The 23016-nt window shown below is 40.2% G+C and overlaps 1 protein-coding gene across 5 annotated transcripts in view; it reads right to left on the bottom strand.

Moving 5' to 3' along the window:
* LOC102800179 (muscleblind-like protein 1) overlaps positions 1 to 23016 on the bottom strand; it is a 66745-nt gene that overhangs the window by 4424 nt on the left and 39305 nt on the right. For 2 of the 5 annotated variants that reach the window (XM_006795301.3, XM_006795300.3), the window contains exons 3-9: positions 17053 to 17223; positions 10591 to 10815; positions 7639 to 7878; positions 4600 to 4750; positions 2723 to 2758; positions 1809 to 1900; positions 1443 to 1512 (exon numbers count right to left, since the gene is read on the bottom strand). In XM_006795301.3, coding sequence (XP_006795364.1) covers positions 1456 to 1512; positions 1809 to 1900; positions 2723 to 2758; positions 4600 to 4750; positions 7639 to 7878; positions 10591 to 10815; positions 17053 to 17223 — 972 coding nt within the window. In that variant the 3' untranslated portion in view covers positions 1443 to 1455. Of the gene's footprint in view, positions 1 to 1442; positions 1513 to 1808; positions 1901 to 2722; positions 2759 to 4599; positions 4751 to 5583; positions 5638 to 7638; positions 7879 to 10590; positions 10816 to 17052; positions 17224 to 23016 lie in introns of all 5 variants that reach the window. The other 3 variants (XM_087851021.1, XM_006795302.3, XM_006795303.3) reach the window with 3 other exon arrangements.

Raw genomic sequence — 23016 nt, 5'->3', positions numbered from 1 at the left:
ATGTTCTCCAACACCACAGGCTGAAATACACCTCTAAACTTTGACAGAGCCTCAACACTGTTTTACAGAGGTCTGTAGATGCTCACTGTTGTACTTGTCTTCTGACTTCTTTGCATATTGATGATGATTTGAATCAAAAATTCAAATTTACTTTTTAACAGCTTCTTGAAAACCATTCAGCAGATCCATTTATGATGGATCAGCTGAACTGCGGCAGCTGTGTCAAACTCCTTGAAAACAAAATCTAATGAATGAGAGGTGGCTCAAAACTTTTGTACAATAATGTACAAAGTTATAGTTAGCGAAAATCAAGGCAAACAAAAAGGTTAAATGAAGATCTCTGAGGGGAGGCAGACTATTTCATGCACTGTTACTGAATATTAGAACCCATTAGCTGCACAATTGTCCAATATGAACATATTTCTTAGAAGCACAAGCTGCTTTAGAACAAGATGTGATATTTGACATTTTTGATGTTACTTATTTGTCATCAACGTTATTAGTATTTTATTATTTCATATATTATTTCATATTATTAATATTAACTATTTTTATGAGTTTTATATCGACACAGGTTATATCAATCAATTCTATAATACATTGTTTATGTTCTACTTTACTAAAACACTTAAAGAGCTGAGATATTCACAGCTGTATCAAAAAGAAAACAAGATTTTTTTTTACGGTTTTCATACTGATTTTGAAAAAATATGTAAAAGTATGCAAACACTGAGTGGCTGAAATTAATTTGATCTAGTTCAGCTGTATGATGACTATCATATCGTAAATCTCATCAGCGGGGAACCAGGAGCGCAAGAAAATCTGATGGATCACTGTGAAAACTTCCACAGTGGCCAAGTCATACAAGACAAACAGGATATTAATTCATCTCTGTTGGCTTGTGCTGTTTGATAGTGTGGAAGCTTATTTGCTATTCCTGGCATGTTGTAGCTGCTGGCAGCTTACAAGCTAGTTAATGTTTCCAGCAACCATTTAGAATCACAACTTTAAATATTGGCAAACATTACTGTATAAATTTCAACATGCAGGGAGGGAATGTAAACAGATAAGCACTCGACGCTCTACTTGGCAGCTTTTAATACATTTATTTATTCATATTTCATTTAGTTTTTTTTAATTCTACCTGTTTTGCTGTGTTTCTCTTGATTATTCTAAGCTAAGTTAAGCAGCTCCTGACTCCAGCTTCATCTTTAACCTTCAAATATGAGAGGAGACGTAATCTACTCTTCTAACTGCTACCAAGTAAGTAAACAATTTTATTTTGTAAAAAACATTCCTGATTAGAACCTTAACTCCCCCAAAAAGCAAACAAAAAAAAGCTTTTGCAACTCTGTCACATCAGGGGTTTGGAGGTCTTTTTCAGAGGAAAAAGATTTATTGTTCGAATGCATTGTGTGAGGTGCTGGAGGTGCAGTACATACTGTTCTGAGACTTCTACATCTGGGTCACATACTTGTGACTAGTCAGATGGTCTGCAGATATTATTGGAATCTGATTGGGAGGAGAAAAGACAAATAGGGGAGGAGGGGGGAATGGGAAGACAGAGGGAAATAAACAGAAGGGTCTACTGCAATGAGGACAAAACCACAACCGCTAACAAGCATAAGCATAGCGATTATGTCTACAATCACAAATTGAGATATTTAGAAATAACTAGCAAAGACCAGAGGTGAGCCTTGTGCACCACTCATGCATTTTTCATTTCATTCACATTGAAATTGTACGATTAGAGGAGAAAAAGTCAGAGGTGATAGCAGACTGTGAAAGAAGGCAGGAGAGGAGCAAACCTGATTGGCTGTTGCTGTTGCAAAGGGAACACTTGTGGCAGATGTGGTGGCTGCAGACACAGTGGCTGGGGTAGCACCGTGCATCATGGGTACTTGGAGGGGGAAAGATCACACAGGCAGTTGAACCAGAGCAGATTTAAAGCTTTTAATGCTTGACACTTCATTTGTATGTCTGTGTATAGAATGCTGATAAACATGAGATCTAAACAGGTTCAGATTTATTGTCTGCTTTCTAGCAATCTTTAACGTTCTATCTACAAATATCCCAGCAATTTGCGTAAACTCATAGCAACTCACCTGCTGTGGAAAAAGAAACGAAACGTCAGGGAAATTATTTAAATAGCGGCTAATTGAAATTTGGACGAGCATATCATATCAGGTGGCAGCGTGTTATTTTCTTGGCGGGGAGCATTCAAAACTGAATAAGAGAGTTCACTGGGTTTTGCAAAAATTACAGTACAATCAGGATTGCATAAACTTCACACAACATCTCTATCCTTTCTTCCGCTACCACTGATAAATCCTCATGTTTATTTGGCATTTATAACCGGACAGTATAATGAGGTGCTCAAGAGGTTAAAGAGGTTGAAATGTAAGTTAAACAAAGCAGGGGTCAGGGGATTTTGAACTGCAACAAGCATTAGGTGACAGACAGATCTGTGGTGAAGCAAAGAGGTCTACAGTACAGAAAAGTAAAGCACATCATTTCCAATTGAAATTACACAAGTATGCTCACAATCAAAATTTGCAATTTACATTTGAATAGCCTGTGTTGAAAATACACTGAATATCATTTTGAGTACATTTCAAAGTCTAAATTAAAAAAAAAAACTGTGCTCACTTTATGTGGTGAGTTAAATGAGAGTGACTACAATGGGGTTCAAAGATAATCAATAAGGAAAGCTGGCACCTACCAACACTTGTTGCAGGTGTCATGCACAATATCGAGCCTGCCCATCATGCATTGCAACAGGGAGTGGAGTGAATAGGGGGGAGAAGAAATCAGCAAAATGCATTACAAGTGTTACAAAGTCAGACAATATTGGATTCATTCTGGATGTAAACATGTGAACTCTTTCATAGAGTGGCCACAGCTTATTATATAACAGCATTGGTTATTATTACTTTCATGGCTTGCAGTTGCTGTAACTGCACATACTGCATATTTAAGAAAACATATGCATGCAAGTTCTGAGTGGGAAGAGGTGTAAAAAACTGAAAAGAAAACAAAACTTGCTGGCCAACCCCAGTTTACTGTTCAACTTCTCCATTAAAGTGAAGGGCAAATTAAACGCTACCACTACCCCAATTTTCCTGTCAGGGCCATGGCAGCTGTTTGTACGGTGACAGGTTTGAATGGCTTGCTTTTTAAGCCCTCGAACAGTGTAGCTGTAGTGATCTGACAGTCCAATAGAGTGGGACATATGAGGATCTGAGGATCTGAATGTCTCACAGATGGGAATCGATGGCAGGCTATTGTTAGGCTGTCACAGGAGAATATGGGGCACAGTTAAAGATGACTATGCAGTGCCCAAAGAAGAACATTTTAAAAAGCTGTGTGCGTGTGCATTTTGTGCATGCACATGTAGTGTACACCTTGGGTATAATTTACACTGGCAGAGAGTGAGGAAGTGCCCCTCATGTTCCAGCAGTCGTGGATTGTCTTGCCCCATTTTTCAGAATTTCAGTTCAATTAAAGTCATATCTTGCTCCTGCTGTTCCTTGTATTTTATATAATGAAAAAGTCTTATAATGTTTTTATACCACACAAAACATTTTGAGCCCAAAATGTTGATTTGTGACTAATTTAATTAAATGTATATTTCCCATGTAAATGTAACATCAAATGGTCAACTTAATGAACATTTTAATAAATATTTAAATAAATAAAAACTTTGATTTATTTATCTCAGTTGCATCTTATTCAAAATTACTGCTTCCTGTTTATTAGGATGATCTTTTGAGCATGGTTTATGTGTATTACTAAGGGTGTTTTAAAAACCTGCAGTGCTTAGTTCATTGAAACTCTGGTTTGTTTTTTCCCTCAGTGCGATCATTTGGGCAGATGTGAAAACAGTAATTGGACTCGGGTGTAAAACAATCGCACCGAGACCCTTTGGTTCCGAATGGACTCCAGAGCAGTTCGTTTTTCATGTGAACATGATCCGACCCAACTGCGTTCCAAGTTTGAGCTCAAAAAGTTCCCGTTACCATGTATGCTTTGTATTCTGAATGCGGCAAGGTACTATAAATGTGCCAAAGTCTGTGCGGGCAAACAACTAACCGTGAAATGAATATAAACTCTCCTCTAGTCTAGAATGCAGCACCTTCTTCCTGTATTTACTGTTGTTTCTCCAGCCCCAGACTCATCTGGCCAATAAGCAGCCTAAATATTTTCACGTTGTTTTTGTAGTGAAGCACTTTGGTTCACTTGGATTTCTCCGTGTGTGAAAACAAAACAAACCACCGGGAAAAGCTACAAGTTTACAAACTCATGAACTGACTCGGGCCAGAGAAAAGAAAAAAAATACAGGTGTAAAGACATCCTAGCACTGCCTGCCTGTTTATAAATGAAAAAAAAATTAACCTTTTGACTATTTCTCTTCCCACTTGTGACACCAAAGTTATGCCCATGCAGTACATATATGTGCAAATAACACTGTGCAAGTTTTTCCCCCATCATTTCACACATTCAGCCAGTCAGTGCAGATACCAAACCATAATCAAAGGAGTGTGAAATGTGAATAGGATAACTGCAACAAACACCAGTTAAAGAAGACTCGGACCTTACCTGATGGTATGAAGGCAGCCTGCTGCTGAAACTGCATGTTGGCCAGGGCCTGTTGGTACGGGAATACACCAGCATTGAACATAGTGGTGGCACCGTTGGCTTTTTCAAGTGCAGGTCTCTTTGGTAAAGGAGGCAAGACGGGAGGGAGCCCCTGAAGAGGGGACAACATCAAAACAAAAGGATGGGAGTGAGGGAAATCAAAGTATGGTAGCAGTGACATTCAGGACAGAGAGAAGAAAGAAATTCATTAGAAGATTAAATTGCCCATCAAAACAGCGATCAAATATATTGGCAAGCAAGCAGTGGACTACATTACTTCTGTCAGAGCAGGCGGACAGAGGTGCTAGCTGACAAAAAATTGTGTGACATATATCTTACGACAAGCATAAAAGTCCTCAAGATATTGTCATGAACCTTTTTACATGATTTTAGAATATTACAGTAGATACAGTCAATATTTTGCTGGCTGAGAACTCGAATTTTCTGTAAAGAGAACTTAGCAGCTGCTTAATATAAGCTGAAGCACAGATTGTTGGACCACCAATGGAAATGATGTAGTTAGGGAAAGTTGCGCTGTCAGCTCCATGATAATAGTAAACTATACGCCATGTTAAGACTGTCATGACATCTCTTTACCAGTTACACATGCAGTATGGGAAATGACCAACACATGCAAAGACTACCATAGCTTATACCACAATAAACATTTGCATTTTCATGCTTCCAGTGAAGTGTTTTTTGAGATTCACTTAAGGTGATGAACTGACATTGGAAAATGTAGTGCATTTCCAGTTTTGAGCCACTGTCACATATTCTTCGCTGATGTGATTGGAATCTGTTTTTAATCTTAAAACGTCAAACCAAAGGTTACAATCAGTTCATCACCCTTAAGTGCTTTCTCATTTAGTTAGTTAAACACAGCTTCAAACTATATCTATCACACCACAGCTGCATGCCAAGCTAAAAGGTGAAAGGTCATAGTACCAGATCAAAAGTTGCGTCGAGGGGTCGCTTCAGTGATTTGACAGCCGACTGAGTCTTAATTAGCAGGCAGCGAGCACATGATGGCAATGGGCCAATGGGGTTCAAGCGCATTAACAAAAACCAGCAAGCGAAGGTGCGTCATGGGGGCAGCAGTGCAGTGTGGGTTGGTGAGGAAAAAAAACAAACAAAAAAAACAAACAAACAAACAAAAACAAATCATTGGAATGCAATATACAACAATTACAAGACTTGTGCATGCACATTAATGGCTTTAGGGTTACTGAAAAGAATTACAGCCCTTGGCAAACTTTGCTGTCAGAAGAAAGTTTTTATTTTCATGAATACGAAAATTCTATGCTATGGTCCAGAAAAGATTATTAGCCAATGAATGAGCTTTGATCAAATACATTCATTTGAAACAGACTATAAATATTATCTAATGTGATTCTGCCCTCTGCTCCAGATGCACTACTTTCTTAAAGCCTGTGGTGGCTGGACTATGGCAACTGCACTGAAACAAATTTCCTAAAGTGGCACATGACTCTTGGTCCTAGGCCCGTTTTAAGGGTCTTAAACGACTGCAGTTTCCAGTACTTGTGTGATTCTCCTCTTCCTGTTTTTTCTGTTTCATTCACATGATTTGAATAAACCATAAAAAAATCACTGACATCTTCAGATGTGTTTGTTCCTAAATTCTTACTATAATGATCCTAGGGTACATGTATATATCCTATCTTCTCTTTAACAGGTGGGCCAATCTGAACAAAACTTTTGTATCACATACACTGATTATAAAATTGTAGATACATTTTAAAATGTTTTATTACTAAATCCTTTGTCCTGTCTCTGTCCCATCGCCCCCAGCCGATCATAGCAGATGGTTGCCCCAGATGCTGCTTCTGCTGCAGGTTTCTTCCTGTTCAAAAGGATTTTTTCCTTCCCACTGTCGCCAAGTGCTTGCTCATGCAGGGTTGTCTGATCATTGGAGTTTTCTTTCTAATATTATAGGGTCTTTACCTTACAATATAAAGCTATAAAACACCTGGAGGTGCTTGTTGTGTTCTGGCGCTATATAAATTAAATTGTATTGAATCATGTCATCCCCCTGCGAATGCGATGCTGTGTTCTCTGTTTGAGATTGTTTCATGTGTCACAACTAAATACTCAATGAAGACTTTGAAAAAGCGTCACAGGTCCGGCTATTTGTAATAAAAGAAAAAAAGAGAACAATAATTTAGTCTAATTCTATAGATACACTGTCGTAATAATTATCATTGTGCCATTATATTCATACTAATTGCCATTTTATATCCCAGGAAGTTACTACATTTTATTTGGAAAAGATGAGATTGGACATGATAAATGGCAGGCCTGCTCAAATTGTGCTGAATCAATCGAAATAAACAGAAATGAAAGGTTAACTGAAATAAAGCTGACCCATATTTTTGAATTCAGTGATGCACAATATTATCTACTTGGCGGAGCACGACCTTTTTACTGTCTCTTTAGAGAAACCGATCACTGCATTGCGGAAACAAGATCCAAAATATGCCGCAGTCTACACAATTGTCTTCTCAGCAAAAAATGTTACACATCTATCGATTGTGAAAAAGCAAAATGTAAAACTAACAAAGCAGCAAAACAAGGAGGAGCAGGCGAGGGGAGGCTCAGTCACATACTAGCACGATTACTGCTGCTGCTAATAAAGCACACATTGACACAAGCTACATCTGTATCGTTTTAGGGCGTACTGAGTCAGAGCTGCAGAGGCACAACGGCGACTAAAGGTTGAGGTTAAAAGCAGGGTAAAATGTACTGGCTCAAGCAACGCTGTCGATACATAGAAAATTATCTCCAGATTAGAGTATTTGTGGTGCAATGCTTCTGCTCCAAACTAAAAAAGAAATTATTTTTGGAAAAACTATACATTTTAAACTTTAATGTACATTAAATGACATTTAGCTTTAATTGCTAACAGCAGGTTGTGAGATTATAATACATGAATGTTTCTTAGTTTGATTTGCTTTTGGAGGTGTAATGTAAACAGATACCTACCATGGCTGCAGCAGCTGCAGCTTGGTTGACTTGGTGTTGGGCGGCTTTGATTTTGGCCTGCAGGTGAGCCGGAGGGTGAAAGTACTTGCACTTCTCCCTCGAGCAGCGGCCCTTTATGTAGTCCATACACACGGTGACTGTGTTGTCGTTGGTGTCGATCATGGTGCTATCTGCAGGATGGGCAAAGCGACAGTCGTTCTCCCCACGCGTGCAGTTACCCCTCTGATATTCCCGGCATACCTGGGGCAATGGTAAGGATTTGATCATAAACCTAACACACATACACACACATACACAGTTACACACATAAGTTACAAAGTTACTGGTGAGTCCACGTGATAAAGCAATCAATCTGCTCCGTCATTTCACATGGTATCAGACAAGGTAACCGATCTTAATGATGGGTTCAGCCATTAATGTTGATTGATAAGCAGAACAGATCCTAACCAACGTTTACAGACTCATTAATCACACCGCATTCATCCATTATTTAAATGAGAACTGTTTTTGTCCTTCCTGAGTCTGACAGAAGGGGGCAGCACTTGCATGAAGAATTGGGAAAATGCCTTCTTCATTCTGAACGTACAGACTCAATGAGGCTCATGGGAAATATGAAGGTGGTTACCCTCGGGGGAGGCTGTAGCTGACGTAATTGTCAGCCGCTGGCACACAGTAGCAAACACACGCACGCACACACACACACACAAAAGGTGGGTGTGTATATATATTATAAGGCAGCACTGTTTTTTTTTTTAATTTAGGCACTTAAAGAGCCTTGCAATAACTTCAGATCTCTGCTCTCGGCGCTCCATCAGACCGTTGAGTCTGAACTGGATTCGAGATGCAATCCTCCACCAAAAGAAATGCAATTTCATGGTGCGTTGTATTGATCTATCAGTTACTGTGATGGAACAAGCCATTTACTAAGTCTGTTTACCAGTCTCCCTGTCTGCGTGCATAAAGGATTTGATTTGTGGTGGACCGGCTGCCAGACAAAAGGCCACCAGCACCGTTATCTGCAAACTGCTCTGTCTCCAGTCCTGACAGCTCATCATCTACGTTCACTGACTGCTGTGAGTGATGGCGTTTCTCTCTTTGCCTGTCCCTTGTTTCTCGTGGGTACCTCTCCCTTTCTCAGATATGTATGCCTACACGTGCACACCACCCCACCACTGCTAACCAGTAACTACTGTTACTTGTCTTATTTTTTTTAAACGAGAGACTGCCTTGTTGTCAGGCAGATGTTGTAGAGGCGGGTGAGGGAGGGAGGAAACTTGGAGAGAAGGGAAATGTAAGCGTGGTTGACGAATATAGAGTAAAAAGACGAGGATGGAGATGGAGGAGAAAGTGAGAGCCTTTGGTGATGAGGTGTATGTAGGCTGTCATAGGAGAAAAAAACAGGAGAGGACTGAATGATAGGATTTGATGTTCTCGGGACCAGATGTCTAACTAGCCCCCTGAGCCACTTGCATCACCATGGTTGCAGGTGACCAACATATGACTTTATGCATGATGACATGTTGCAGCATACCGTATGTAAGGAAAAGACAGCAAGACTTCTGGAGCATATTTTCTCAGGAAAACTGTCTGGGGCATTGTCTTCTAAAATTGGAATTTCTCACAGCCTAAAGGAAACAGTCCGAAACACATCAACTGAGCGGTATGTGTGTCGCTCCACAGAATTCCAGCTATGTTTACTTTGAACGACACACACTGGAAACTGAAATATGACTGGCCCCTTTCTCTAAGATATTTTTAGCAAACCTAGTTCCTTTCAAATTAAGAAACTAGGATATGAAATCTCCTCATCAAAAAGCTTCACCCACACATGCAGCCTCACTACCTCTCCCGCAGCCTGACCACCGCAGATGCCGTTGACCAACAGGCCTCTCTATCTAAAAGGAAAACAAAAGTGGAATGAGGAGAGTATTTCTGATTTGGCTGATAAATAGTTCATATCCTTTTGCTATCGATCTTTTGCAGGACAAATCGTTTTAATCCTTTGTCTGAATCGAGAGGTGCATGCTCTCCTACTCGCAGCGTCTTGCCTCCACTTATCCTTAACCTCTACAGCATGACTTTTACTAACGCCTCCATAAAATTCAGTCAGCGGCCTTTGCTTTGTTTCTGGTATCTCTGTCTCTGCCTGCTCCAACCCCTCCCCTGATGACCACAACAGGTCTACAAATTGATTTCCTATCTTCCGCCTCCATCTCTCTTTCCTGTCAGTGACCTGTTCTGTCGCTCTGCATGTTGTCGATTCATTCACTTGGTCCAAAGACTTACTCAGCCTCACCCCCATTAATTACCCAGCTACCCAACATTACATCTTAAATGTAACCTTCCTGCATTCTTGCACGCCTCCTGCCTGCCTCCAACGATTTCCCCATTATTCCGCTGCCACTGTTTCTCGGGTGGGGCTACATAATGGATGAGATTGACTTACTGTCCAATTAATGATTATCTGAACGCAGCTGGAGGAGGGGCGCTCATCAGGTTTCAAAGAACTAATTGCTTTCCGAGAAGAAGTAAAGATTTTTCTGAAAATGACATATGTACATTATAACCCGAGCTTGTGCCAGACAAAATTATCCCCTTCGTATCGATAGAGTCAGCAATGGTAATGTTTGTGGATGCTTTCATTAACATCTCATTCTCTTGCTTAAGTCTGAGAAATAAATCTGTCTTGGTAATGGCATGTAGTTAGTGTAACAGGAATGGTGTATATACACAGACGTACAAACAAGACTGTTAATATTGAACAGACAGATCCTACATCTGAAAAGCTTCTGTTAGAAAGGTGTGAAAAAGGTATTTCTCCCAATCGTATTTTATAATCTGCGAGTATCAAAGGAATCACAAAAAATTATGCAAATCCTCCCGATGTGCTTACATATATTTTTCCCCCACTTTTTCTTGCGAATGTGTGTAAATGTTTGTGTTCCTCCTCACCTCCAGTCTGTCTGTCCTCATGAGTTTCTGTGCAGCAGCGGCGGCAGCAGCAGCAGCAGGTATGGGAACGCTGGGGTTGCTGGTGACCAGTACGGGGGCACTGGGCAAGATGTCAGCGGGCATCAGGCCGGGCGACACAGGGCCAAGGTAGGGGTTAAATGCAGCAGCCGCTGCTGCAGCAGCATTGGCATTGGTTGCAAGGCTGGGTGTGACTGAAAACATGGGCTGAGAGCACATGCAAAATAAGAGAGTTGGTCAAAATTGATCCACAATGATTTCTCACAGTCTATGTATAAAGACGCTACATATATAATCACATTGTTTCTTCCTCATATAAATATTACGCCTTGTGGATATACAGCATATGAGGCAGAAATAGAAGATTATCAGTAGCAAAGCAAAAAATAGGAACTCTGATTGTGGATGTGGAAGGAAAGATGCAAAAACAGATAATTAACATCTGAGGAAAAAGAACATGGCTGCTTGTCTTTCATTTGCACTAACGCCCAGAGCAAGCGTCAGTATGTGGTGTCACCTTCTTCCATTGATCAGATGGAATCACATGCTTCATACCCCAGATATCAGACAGTTAGCAGTACTGATGAAGGACGTCAAGCTGTGTGAGCATGTGAGTGGGGAGAGAGGCTTCACTGTAAGATAAAGTACTGCCTGTATGCGTTGCACTGGAGTTTGACAGAGAGAGGAGTATGCACTGCAAAGTTTTCCCTGCCTGATCCTGACCTCAGCCCCAGTCTAAGAATTGTCTTTTGAGCCCCTGCCAACAGGACACAGTGAGTAATAGAGGAGCGGCAGCCAGGGCTGTACTGATACATTCTTCCTAAAACCTCCTCACTGCTCAGCGATGACTCAGAAAATCAGAAATAATTCTTTCGGCACTGCCCTCTGGAATGTCTGAAGAGTTGTTTGCGATCATAAGGTGCTCTGGAAAAGCAGATGTGTCTCACTCCAGGTGCTCAGATATCAGTTTGAGATATTTGCAGCTTGGGGTTTGGATGGAATAAGCATGATGTCATCTAAAACATTTGCGGTCATGGGGTTTTAACTATGCAGTGATATCATCTTGCAAAGAGTTTGAAAGCTTACTAATAGGCCTTTTTTGGAACACGTCGAAGTTTCAGTATTGATATGAAATTGAATATTCACATTAATTAACAAAAATGTTATAACAGAAACATCTGTAATTGCATACAGGGCTTAATTACGGTTCAGCAGTATTTGTTTTCACTATTCCCAGTAAAATTTGTTATCCTCTCTTTTTCTGGGCATGTTTGCTGTTGTTGTTTTTTGCATAACGGTGGAAAACCTAAAGTTAAGTTTTGCTGAAAAGTCCCCACTACAATTATAATGATCATGACGGTAAAATGCGACATAACAGTCATTGCACAACTTTATTTATCTAAATTGTGGTTTTACCAATTAGCCACTGAACTGGTTATAATGGACTAAGAAACATACTATATAAAGATATTCAATACATATTGAAACTCTTTTTAAACAAGCTTAAATTCAGATTTGAATATTCTAAGATTTGTACGTCAGACGCACTGACCTAGTTTGACCTTTCTTTGTTGTAGTGCAAACACTTTGCCACATGAGCCATAACTTCAGCTCCTAAATATTTAAACACAGAGATGTGGCCAATTACAGCCAACCACTGGAATGTCATTGGATTGTGGCTTCATGCTTTGACTTATTTTATCTTCAAAGAGGATCTGTACTAAACAGGTCCTTTCCTACTGTGAGTGAGTGACAACCAGCTGTGACAGACCGTAACCACTTCACTGTGTTCATGGTCCAATGCATGAAATTAAAGTAGGTTACCTACATACACTGAGGAAGGATGGATAGCTGCAGATAAAAGAAAAAAAGGGGGGAAATAAAATGTGGTAGAGATACTAAGGGTGGAAGAAGGAGACTGAGCTACAAACACACGGTGAGGTTAGGAAGAATAAAGTCTGATTCCTAGAAAGGTAAGTACCCGGTTTTACCCTTTGATCCCTGTGCACAGAACATGCTCTATTTTCTTGACTTTTCTTTGTAGTGGAGGTCTAAAGCCATCTCTCCTCACTGCTGTCATCCTATCTCCTTCACTTTACCTACCTGTCTTACCCTGCCCATTTATCTATTTCGGCTGCATTTCCTTCTCCCTTTCTTCTTCTGCTGTGTCCTTCTTTGTCAGCTTGTCTTCCTGCTTCTTCTCTCGTCTTGCTTTCTCTCACCCCATGACATAAACAGAAAGGAAGGCTTTGCAGTTCCAGGGAGATCTATGCTTCTTTAAACCCCATCCCTCCCAATGGGGCTCTCAACTCAGCCTCTCTTTTCTAGATAGGGTTGATAAGCCATCAGCTAAGTGTGCACTTGCAGATGTGCGTCAAAGCACACAGCATCTTTTGAACTCCTTTGAATAGTGTTAGACAAATTCACTCCAGTGCTCTCACTTAAACATAAAGTGGACAGTGGAGATGACAGAGGAATTACTTCAAGCCTGACTGGCAGTTCTCATTGTTTCTGTAAGGTCTCTGGATCGGTCATGGAAGGATTCATTTGGCTGAACGGGGCTGTGGCTATCACCTTGAACATCCTTGAAGCATGCTGCACATACATAGAGCAACATTTTAATTCAGTTTGTTGTGTGTGTATGTTATATGGCTTTATGGATGTGCTGCTAATCATTTAAAATAATTCCCTTCATTGCCTTATACCAGGACTGGCTATCCATCCATCCATCCACCCATCCATAGTTAGAACCTAACCCAACTGCCTATTTAATCCATTCTGATTTGCTAAACATAAATGACCAAAATAAAGGTTCACGTATTAGTTTTGTAAAGCAGTTACTAGTTTTTTAGTTTTCTATATTATGCAATGTACAATCGAAAGGGAAAGTAAGAATAAACTTTCATCAAATTAACTAATTCTGTCAATTTTCTTTAAGCTAAACATTTTTTTCAAACTCATTCACAGAACTGTTTTTCATGGCTTTCATGTTTTTCAAGTTCATTTAAAGAACACTAAACAGACAAACAACCCAACCCACCAGCAGTCCTATGATCGGCCTAAGTGCTGATCATATGATTGCCCTTATGATCGGTTTACATTGGACAAATGCTACAAATATTATTTTTAGGGGGGTTTAAAATCAGGAAAAGAAACGTTTTTATTAACCCTTACAACCTGTTTATACTTCATACCTTTGTAATATGGTCCTATTTGGAATGTATTTGTTTTATTGAATGTGAAACTGGCAAGAACATTCTGGAACTGCTGGGATTTATTATATAACCACTAAACCTATAAACACTGTCTTTATTGTTGTCATTAAGCAAATCCTAGGAAATTACCAAGTATAATTATGAATGTTAATTTAGCAATAATAAACTGTTAGATGACAAAGCACACAAAATTGCTTATTGCAAATTAGTCTGTGCATTCACAGCAGTGGTAGGAAACTTTGTGTAGGACTGTTTTTCCTATACTCACTGAAATGGCATGGATTATGGTCCTTATGAGCCTCATGTCTGATCAATCTTGTGCTATTTCACATACAGTGCTTAACAAATTATCAGAACACCCAGTATAAAGTCTGCGTCACAGATGATCTTAATTACACAGCATAATTACCAAAATCACTGCTATCATTGTTTCTGTAGTGATTATTCCACCAGTAAACATCAGCTAATCAAAACTATGCTCCTAATGTTAGAATATAATTGCTGCTGTTATCCATCCAATTTTCAAATGTAATGTTTTACAAAAGAGTTGAAAAAATAACTAGAATATCATTAATTAAGATTAAGACGCAACATTTCAATTATTTACTTGCTGGACAAACAAAAATGTATGTTATGCTTGATTAATTTCTGACTTCTCAGAGAGAAGTCCAGTGTGCCGACTATTTGAGTCTAAAATGTGAATTCAGTTTGTTAGCTGTTCAATAAATACCAATAAAACAAGACAGCTTTCTGAAATATTTGTGTTTTTTTGTTGTTTTAATGACAAGTCGTCTAATAAATTTGTTAAGATCTGTAGAGTGGTAAGCAGTATGTGCTGCACTGACACTCGATCGAGCCAAAGTTTTGGCTGGCTACTGTGCCAAATCTGTACTGTGTAATTTTTTTGTGCCTGCTCACTGTCTTCATATAGAGTATGTGTGTCTGCTTCCCATCATTCTTTGTTTCTACTGGTCATGTCAATGAAGAAGCTTCCGAGACAGCATGTTTGCATTGCACCTTGCCAAACCATTCATGCACGGTACAAACCACAGGAAATAATGGTTTTCAGAGGGCAGCGGTGCTGATGTCACATTTCGGGCCCTCTTACAGGAACCTGGGCAAATATGGTGGGAACGCAGCTCTCGTGACAGTGTCAGGTCTCCTTTGAGCTGTCACTACTGTCTCATAGAAAAAATTCACACTGACATCACATGTGCAGTTACACAGTTTCAAAATTCACTAAAACCACCATTTTGACCCAGACTAGTGGACATAAAATCCATCTAAATGGATATGGGCCAAACAGAGCCCTCAACTCATTAACATCAAAGGACTGACAAACACAAAACACCTTACAATACTCATCAAAAGACTCAAAAACAAAAAAATCTTACACGAATCCACTACAAACTGTATCTGGGAAAAATATGCTTATTTGCACACTCAGTCACATAGTTACTGAACACACATCTAAAATATACTATATTTGCAGATTTTGCATCTTGCACATCTTCGTCTTGTCTCGTCTACAATATCTTGACAATAACTTGAACCAAAGGAAAAAATGGAGTCAAGCTAAGTTCAATGGATATAACTTTTTAGGAAAATTTAAACAAGAGTTTGTGCTGGCCTTTAATTCACTAAAATCTAACTTCTATCCTTTTTTAAACCCTGATATAATTGTGAGTATTTTTCCGATATCAAGCAACATTTGAGAACCGCTGCTATAAATGACTAAATTCAATTAACATTTTGCAGTTAAATATTTTTTACCTGTTGAAAACAGAACATTTTAGACATATGGTCATTGGTATGGATATTTATTGTAATAATTATCCATAATTAAGCCCAGAATGTTCAAACCGTTATATTAATAGGTAAGTAACCGTAAGTACTCTGTCCACTGACAAGGTCCAGCAAATCAGGCCAACTTGCATATTAAAAATGGATGGCTGTAGAGTGGTTATTAGTTTTTTGGACGTGTATTTGAATAGAATTTTTTATATGCAATGTGCAGTTAATTGCCACTTTATTAGGTACATAATTATTAATAGCTTTAGGCCCCATTTTGCCTTTAAAACATCTTTAATTCAACAAGGTCTTGCTCAGAGACTGTTTTGAAAAGTGCTTTGTTGGATTAAGATCTTGTGACTGGAGCCCATTGGAGTACTGTGGACTCACTGCCATGTTCAAGAAACCAGTTTGAGATGAGTCTGAGCTTTGTGACATGGCACTTTAGTCTGTTTAAAGCGGGCATCAGAAGGTGGGTACACTGTGCTCATAAAAAGATATATTCAGGTAGGCTGTGGTATTTAAATGATGCTCAGTTAGTATGATGGGGCGCCAAGAAATTATTCGCTACATCATTAAACCACCACCACTGGCAGCTTGATAGAAGGCATAATGGATCTATGCTTTCTTGTTGTTTTCGCCAAATTCTGACCTTACTACCTGAAGGTCACACTAGATATTGAGATTCATCACACTGGGCAAAGTTTTTCCAATCTTCTGTTGCCCACAAGATTGGAAAAACTTGAACCTTGAAGCAGTACCCCATCTACTTCAAGGTTTAAAAGGTTGTGCATTCAGAGAAGCTCTTCTGCATACTTTGGCTGTAGCAAGTGGTTAGTGGAGTTACTGCTGGATTCCTATCGGCTCAAAGAAGTCTGTCCATTCTCCTCCGACCTCAGGCATCAACAAGGCATTTTGCTGCTCAGTGGACATTTTTCAGAGCAGTCTCTACAAGCCTCCAGGGTTTGTAGAGAGGTGTAGAAAGGTGGACAAGAATATACCTGCTGCTCGGTCTGTGGCTTTTTGTCAGACTCCGGGACCACGGCGTTGTTCTTTGTAGACATATTTTCCTCATTGCCTTGTTTAAACCGCCAAAAATGCTGGTTTAAATTTCGTGACTCACTGACGAACCATTTTGTGGCATGCAGTCTAACGACATCACATTTTGGTGACTGCTCGGATCACTTGGAACCCCAGGCGAGCAGATACTAAAAAAGGTACCTGGTACCAGGGCACAATGACCTAATGGAAAACCCTGAAAAGGTGGCGAACCGTGCCAAGTCGATCTGAGTGGGTACTGATGGAAAACTGACTTTTGACCATGTCTACATGCCAAAATGCACTCAGTTGATGCTATGTGATTGGCTGATTAGACATTTTTGTTAATGGGCAGTTGAACAGGTGTACCTAATAAACTGTCTGGTGAGTGACTACTCACCACTGGTTGTAGCTGTGTGCCGGGCATCATGGCATTAGCGAGCTGCATCTGCTGGGCCAGCATGGCCATGTTTTTCTGTTGGATGAGGTTGTTTCTTCCATTGATCTCCAGCTGGGTCTTTAGGTGAGGAGGAGGATGCAGGTACTTACAGTTCTCTCTGGAACAGCGGCCCTGATGGGATGAGAGACGAAGAGGAAGGAGGAGACAAGGAGGGCAAAATCAAGGGAGGGGGGTGGGGAAGAAAGACACATGGGAAGTGGTGGATTAGAATCCTGTTCCCTTTAACCACAGCCTAATGTATAGACGTAATGAGCCTTGAATTAAGTCGCTTCCCTCCTATTTAACCGGCGCCGACCTCACATCCTTGACATCTGGGCCTGCCACTCTTTTTGCCATAAAGCAGACCAATCAGTTCTGCAGTAGATGTGGGCTTACCACCTTCTCTATTTTCTCAAGGTCCCATTGGGAGACAAATTAGCTCCAAGAGCAGAGATAAAGAGGATTAACTGTCTATCTGCTCTTTCTAAGAGATTGCTTTACACAAAGCAAACATTCAACAAACACAATGTTGCCGTATACTTGTGATAACAGGAACACTTCATTGTCTGGAAATTATTTTTTTGGTTTCATTTGTTTATTATTTGATCAAAATCACCAACTTTGTGATCATAATTTCTTCAATGCTGAAATAACATCTTTAAATTAAGTCTAATTTTAAAAGTAAAAACAATTGCGTTGAATTGATTCGGCATTGTTGGTCTAACCCCAAAGAAAATTTGTTTTGGGAATCTAAATTAGCAAAAGCTCCCCAGTCTCCTCTATCCTACCACCTAAGAAGCTGTTCAACTTGATGCTCGATGTTTTAAAAAGCCCTGTGAATCACCATTGATCTCCACTCATTTCAAACAAATGAGCCATGTGTCAATATCGGACATAATTTCAGTAAAGATGAGGCGGGAGAACTGATGTAGGATCGATACGTGATTGGAGACTCCTGTGACACGAAACATAAACACATTATGGCAATCTAATGCTGTATTATGCTACTATGCTAGAGACTGTGGTCTGTGTCTGTGCGGACTCACTGCTGTGGGTGCTTATATTCATCCTGCAGCCAGCAGCCCAAAGGGAGGAGAGAATGTAATTTACACTCTCATAATGCCTGCTCCACTGAACACTCCCCTGGCTAGGTGTAATATCTTAGATATCTCCACCTCTCTTTCACTCCCCCTTTCTCCCTCATTTTCTCCCTTTCACATCAATCCCCATACATCCTGAGCCCCGTGCTGATATTTGCTCTCCTCATCATGAATACAGAGCAGCGCAAGTGCCGACGTACCGCTGTGATCTGTGTATATATTCATGTATGTGTGCAGCATTTGTACTACTCCTTGCCTTTGTCAGCTTCTCTCTCTCTTCTTCTTCTTGTGCCTCAACCACCTCATCAAAATGCATCCTCAATCCATCTATTCCCATTACTGCTTTATGTAAATCTTTTTTCAGGGGGACTGGGAAACCAGCCCTACGTCAACTCCACAGTGTCCCCTCCCATGGGGAATTAAAGGTTGGCTGTCATGCGACTGCTTATCTCAGTGAGATTACCTGCTGCTCACTGTGGCCTACTATGACACCTTCCTTCACAGCCTAACACATACACTCTCCCACTCTGGCTTTATGCTTAACACCTCTCTTCTTTCTCCTCCTTTCACTTCCTGGTCTTGTTCTGTCTCTGCCTCTCTCTCATTTATTCTGCCTAGCTACAGCATGAAAGGTACTTTGCATTGGAGAGTAGCAGAATGTCAAGACTTCATCCAGCATTTTGATTGGCTAAAAGCTGTGAGGAATAGCATTCCCAGCCTGACCATTGGCCCAAAGGCACATATTGACAATGCTCCAAGTCATCCCTCCCGGTTCATCCCTATGTGGCTGTAAACTATTGATCAGTGTTAATTGGTTAATGTCTTTTGATTTTCAGGGTACATTCCCTCTGGACTCAAGCATGTCAAATCCAGCCGTGTGTGTGTGTGTGTGTGTGTGTGTGTGTGTGTGTGTGTGTGTGTGTGTGTGTGCGTGTGTGTGTGTGCAATCAACTGTGACAAAGCGGCCCCTCAATTACATAAATTACAGCTCTATCTGAGGGCTGTAATTTATGTAAGCTCTTTTTCAGCGGGGTTCCCTGCATCAGTTTTCAGTGGTCAAAGCTCAAAAGGTTTTAAACACTTACACATTTTAACAAGCCATACTGGGAATAAGCTGCAAAATAATTACTTCAAGAATAAGAAACTTTTGTAAAGGTTTTTAAAGAAGAAAAGGTTTAAGCTTCTGGTAAACAGGTGGTGGAAGTGCTTTTCTATGACGAGCAAGAATGTAGTTGATCTCATGTTGCCAGTTTTTTATCGAAATATTTATATAAAAAACAACTACCTGGCATTCTGGTGCTTTTAACTGGCACCACTCAATCGTTCACTGCAGTCAAACAGTGTTATTTTCAAAATAACATGGACAAAATTCTTAGGTTATGTTTTCGACAAAAAGGTATTTTCTTTCTCGAAGATGAACAATATCAGCAAATTACGTGGACCCTGATAAAGACAGAATCTGAATTATCATTTATTGGCTACATTCAGAAAGGTCAGCACCCTGATATATTCATCCCCTCTATTTTCACCAGCAGGGCCATTATCTATAGCAGCGTTGTTGTTCTCCGAACAATGCCATGCATGAGCCCGAGGTCCTTGCCAATCATTGTCTGTGATGTTAATGTTTTGGCTTCTCTCTTGTGCCTTTTCACCTGTCTGCCTGTCCTCCATGGAGACGTTAATATGCTAACAGACTACTAGCATCTGTCTCTCAAGCACTCTCCCTACTGTTCCATCTTCTTCTCCTCTCATCTTATTTTTGTCTCTTCTGTCTTTTTCCAATTCATCAGGTCCAGTTCTCTGCAACTCCCTGCCCCATTCTTTCTTCTTAAGAATTAAGCAAGTTTCACATGTTTGGTTCACTCTCCTAATAATGAAGGTAGCTATTCCTCAAATCCAGATTCTAACACTTGAACCAATTTACCTTCCCAATATTTTAGTTGCAGCAAAGAATAGTTAAATGGTTAGCACTTTAAAGACAGGAAATCACTTTTCACTATTAAGGTGTATGGAGAATAGAGCAATCTGTTCTTAAAAATCCCCTTAACCTCATTAAACCAGATTTCTCCCGTGTTTATTATAGTTCCACACATGCAGGTTATTCTGGTTCGGCACCCAGTACCAATTTTCCAGCTGGTCTTCAGCTTCACTATATAAAGGGGAGAAATCTCATTAGCTTTATCATGCACACCTGTCCCTCGAACCTCCCTGACACTGTCCCTTGAGCTCACAGTACCAAACCTCCCCTGCAGCTCCGCCACAGTAAGTAACAAGGAAGTCTTGGCCAAGATGTTCGACAGCTACACTGAGAGTTTCTGAAACCCACAGAGGCAATAAGTCATAAGTAATAATAACTTATAAGTCAGTAGATAAACTGATTGATTTCCAGATTGTGAGTTTAACCCAGCAGTTTAACCCAGAAAATTTGAGTCTTGGTCGAGAGTGCAACATCCTCAACGTCTGGGCAACCACCTTCGGTCACAAGGTGCAGTCGCAATCCTTGTAGAAACTGCAGTTCCTCTCACACAGATTGGAAAATGTTTACAAATAATTGCTTACCAAATTGCTTGCTAACTTAATAAATACAACAAATTGTTACCAGATTCCAATCAATCTGCCCAGATGAGCAAAACTCGTCTGTGATGAGTCTCTTTCCAACAGCGGACTTAATTCATTTAAATGCAAGGTGTTTAAGTTCTGGTTATATTCCTATATAATAGCATGGCTGCCAAGTACCTATGTAGTTTCAGAGCAACAGAGACAGTCAGTCTGCTGACTGTCTCTGTTGTTTTATCACCGTCTTGACGTACCAAATTCTCTCTGAAAACGGCACATGACTGTGAGTCGTCATAGACCAGGTCCCTAACTTTAACATGGCCATTTCAAGCCATTTCAAGATCGCAAGTTTATTGCACACCGTTGTAATAATTCTGTGACTGAAGCCGGTACAAAGATCAACAAATCAATTTGTGTCAGCATGCAGTGATAGATAAGTAAGTGGATATGAAAAGATTTTATTCTGAAATCTTTAATCTTAAGGAGACCCTTGGTTGTGACTTGTGGGGCACAGAATTGGTAATTATCTGCTTTTTGTTTTTTCCTAAGTATGTCATGTATTTATAAGAAGGAATAAAACAATTTAATTTCAGGAATTATATAAATTATTACTGCTGTAGTAGTAGTAGTAGTAGTAGTAGTAGTAGTAGTAGTTGTTGTTGTTGTTGTATTATTAATACTACTATTCCATAGCAGTAATTACTGTCAATATGTTTTTTTAACTGCTGCTTTATTTTATCATCAAATGTAAGTGTATTTTTTGTCATGTCTCGCTCCCATCATCCCCTGGTTCTGAGATTTCTTCCTGTTAAAAGGGAGATTTTTGTCCCCTTTGTTGCCAAGTGTTTGCTAAAAGTGAATCATTTGATCATTTTATTGTAGAGGTTTTACCTTCAAATATAAAGTGTCTTGAGGCGACTGCTGTTGTGATTTGGCACTATATAAATATAATTTAATTGAACTTAAAATGTATTATATACATAAAGGGATCAAGGGTCAAGACACTGACCCACATGTTTACGAAGTCATCGAATCACTATTTTTGCGTACATGTGAATGTTTTGGGGCACTGTGATCTGAAACGCGCAATGTCGGTCTTACTTGTTGCCTGCGGTGCTTTGACAGCTCTCTGAAAGATGTGCCTGAGGAATTCCAGTGAATAAAACCTGTGGCAGAACTCCTCTCAGAGATTGGCAACAGAGGCAAAGACAAGAACAGAAGAAGTAGAAGGCAGACAGTCAGAGAGAGCTACAGAAAAGCAAAAGGGAGTGAGACAGACAGAGACACAGATGCAGAGTGTGCTTTTCATATTAATATTAATCAAAGTGGTCTGTGCAAGTGATTTCGGCTGTGCCTTTGTTGGCATGTATCTACAGTATATCCTCCAAAGGGCTGAACGGCACATTGCTTTCCACAAAGTCCTTCTGCGCGTTCACTCCCGTAATCACACACTGATTCTGAATGATCTTTTAATCTACCCATCCAGAATGACTCATTTCAACATAATCCAACAGCCTCTGATCTTTTCCGCATTTTCACTCTGTCTCTCCTCTCGGTGTGCCTGAGCTCCCCTCAAACCACGGCTGCACCGTGAACACCGTGACCAGTGTGACAACTGTAGAGCTTAAGTCTGGACGGCCACCGTTCCAAGTCCCTTTGCATTATTAATTCTCTCTCAGTGGAACTGCCTTTCCCTCCTGCTCCCAAAGACAAGCATCAATCAAGAAAGTGCCGTCTGGTTGAGGGCTGTGGGGAGAATACACAAGCTCACACGCAGACACGCACTCTGGTGCATGTGCTTTCCTGACCAAAGGTTCCTGTTGGCAAGCATACGTCAGACAAAATATGACATCAGATACGGTACAAAGAACAGCCTGTCTGAGGACTCAGAGTGCTGCCAGACAAGCCAATGTTGTTAGTACGCGCACACATACACCCCACAGACACACGTACACACTCTAAAACAGAATTTTATTAAGCAATACAGTTCAGCTGCAAACCACTGGCAAATCAGGCAGTATGTTAGCAGGTAAACTCGATGACAAACATGTTTTTCGGAGACAAAAAACATCCTGTTTTCATTGCCTTCCCTTTTTCCACCTCTCCCTGTTCCATAGCTAATACCAGCCGGCTATATAAGTCTCATTATCTCGATCCAATCATTTATTAAATCTGGAACACCCCAGGTGCATTAGTATATTAGCCTGGATCAGTTAATGACCTTAAAATCTCATTTAACTGGGCAGAGGGATAAGCCGTTGAGACAACG

The sequence above is a fragment of the Neolamprologus brichardi genome, chromosome 14, assembly GCF_056152115.1.
Source record: "Neolamprologus brichardi isolate AB-2024 chromosome 14, ASM5615211v1, whole genome shotgun sequence".
NCBI classification, from domain to species: Eukaryota; Metazoa; Chordata; class Actinopteri; order Cichliformes; family Cichlidae; genus Neolamprologus; species Neolamprologus brichardi.
This window is presented reverse-complemented; position numbering and strand designations above follow the sequence as displayed.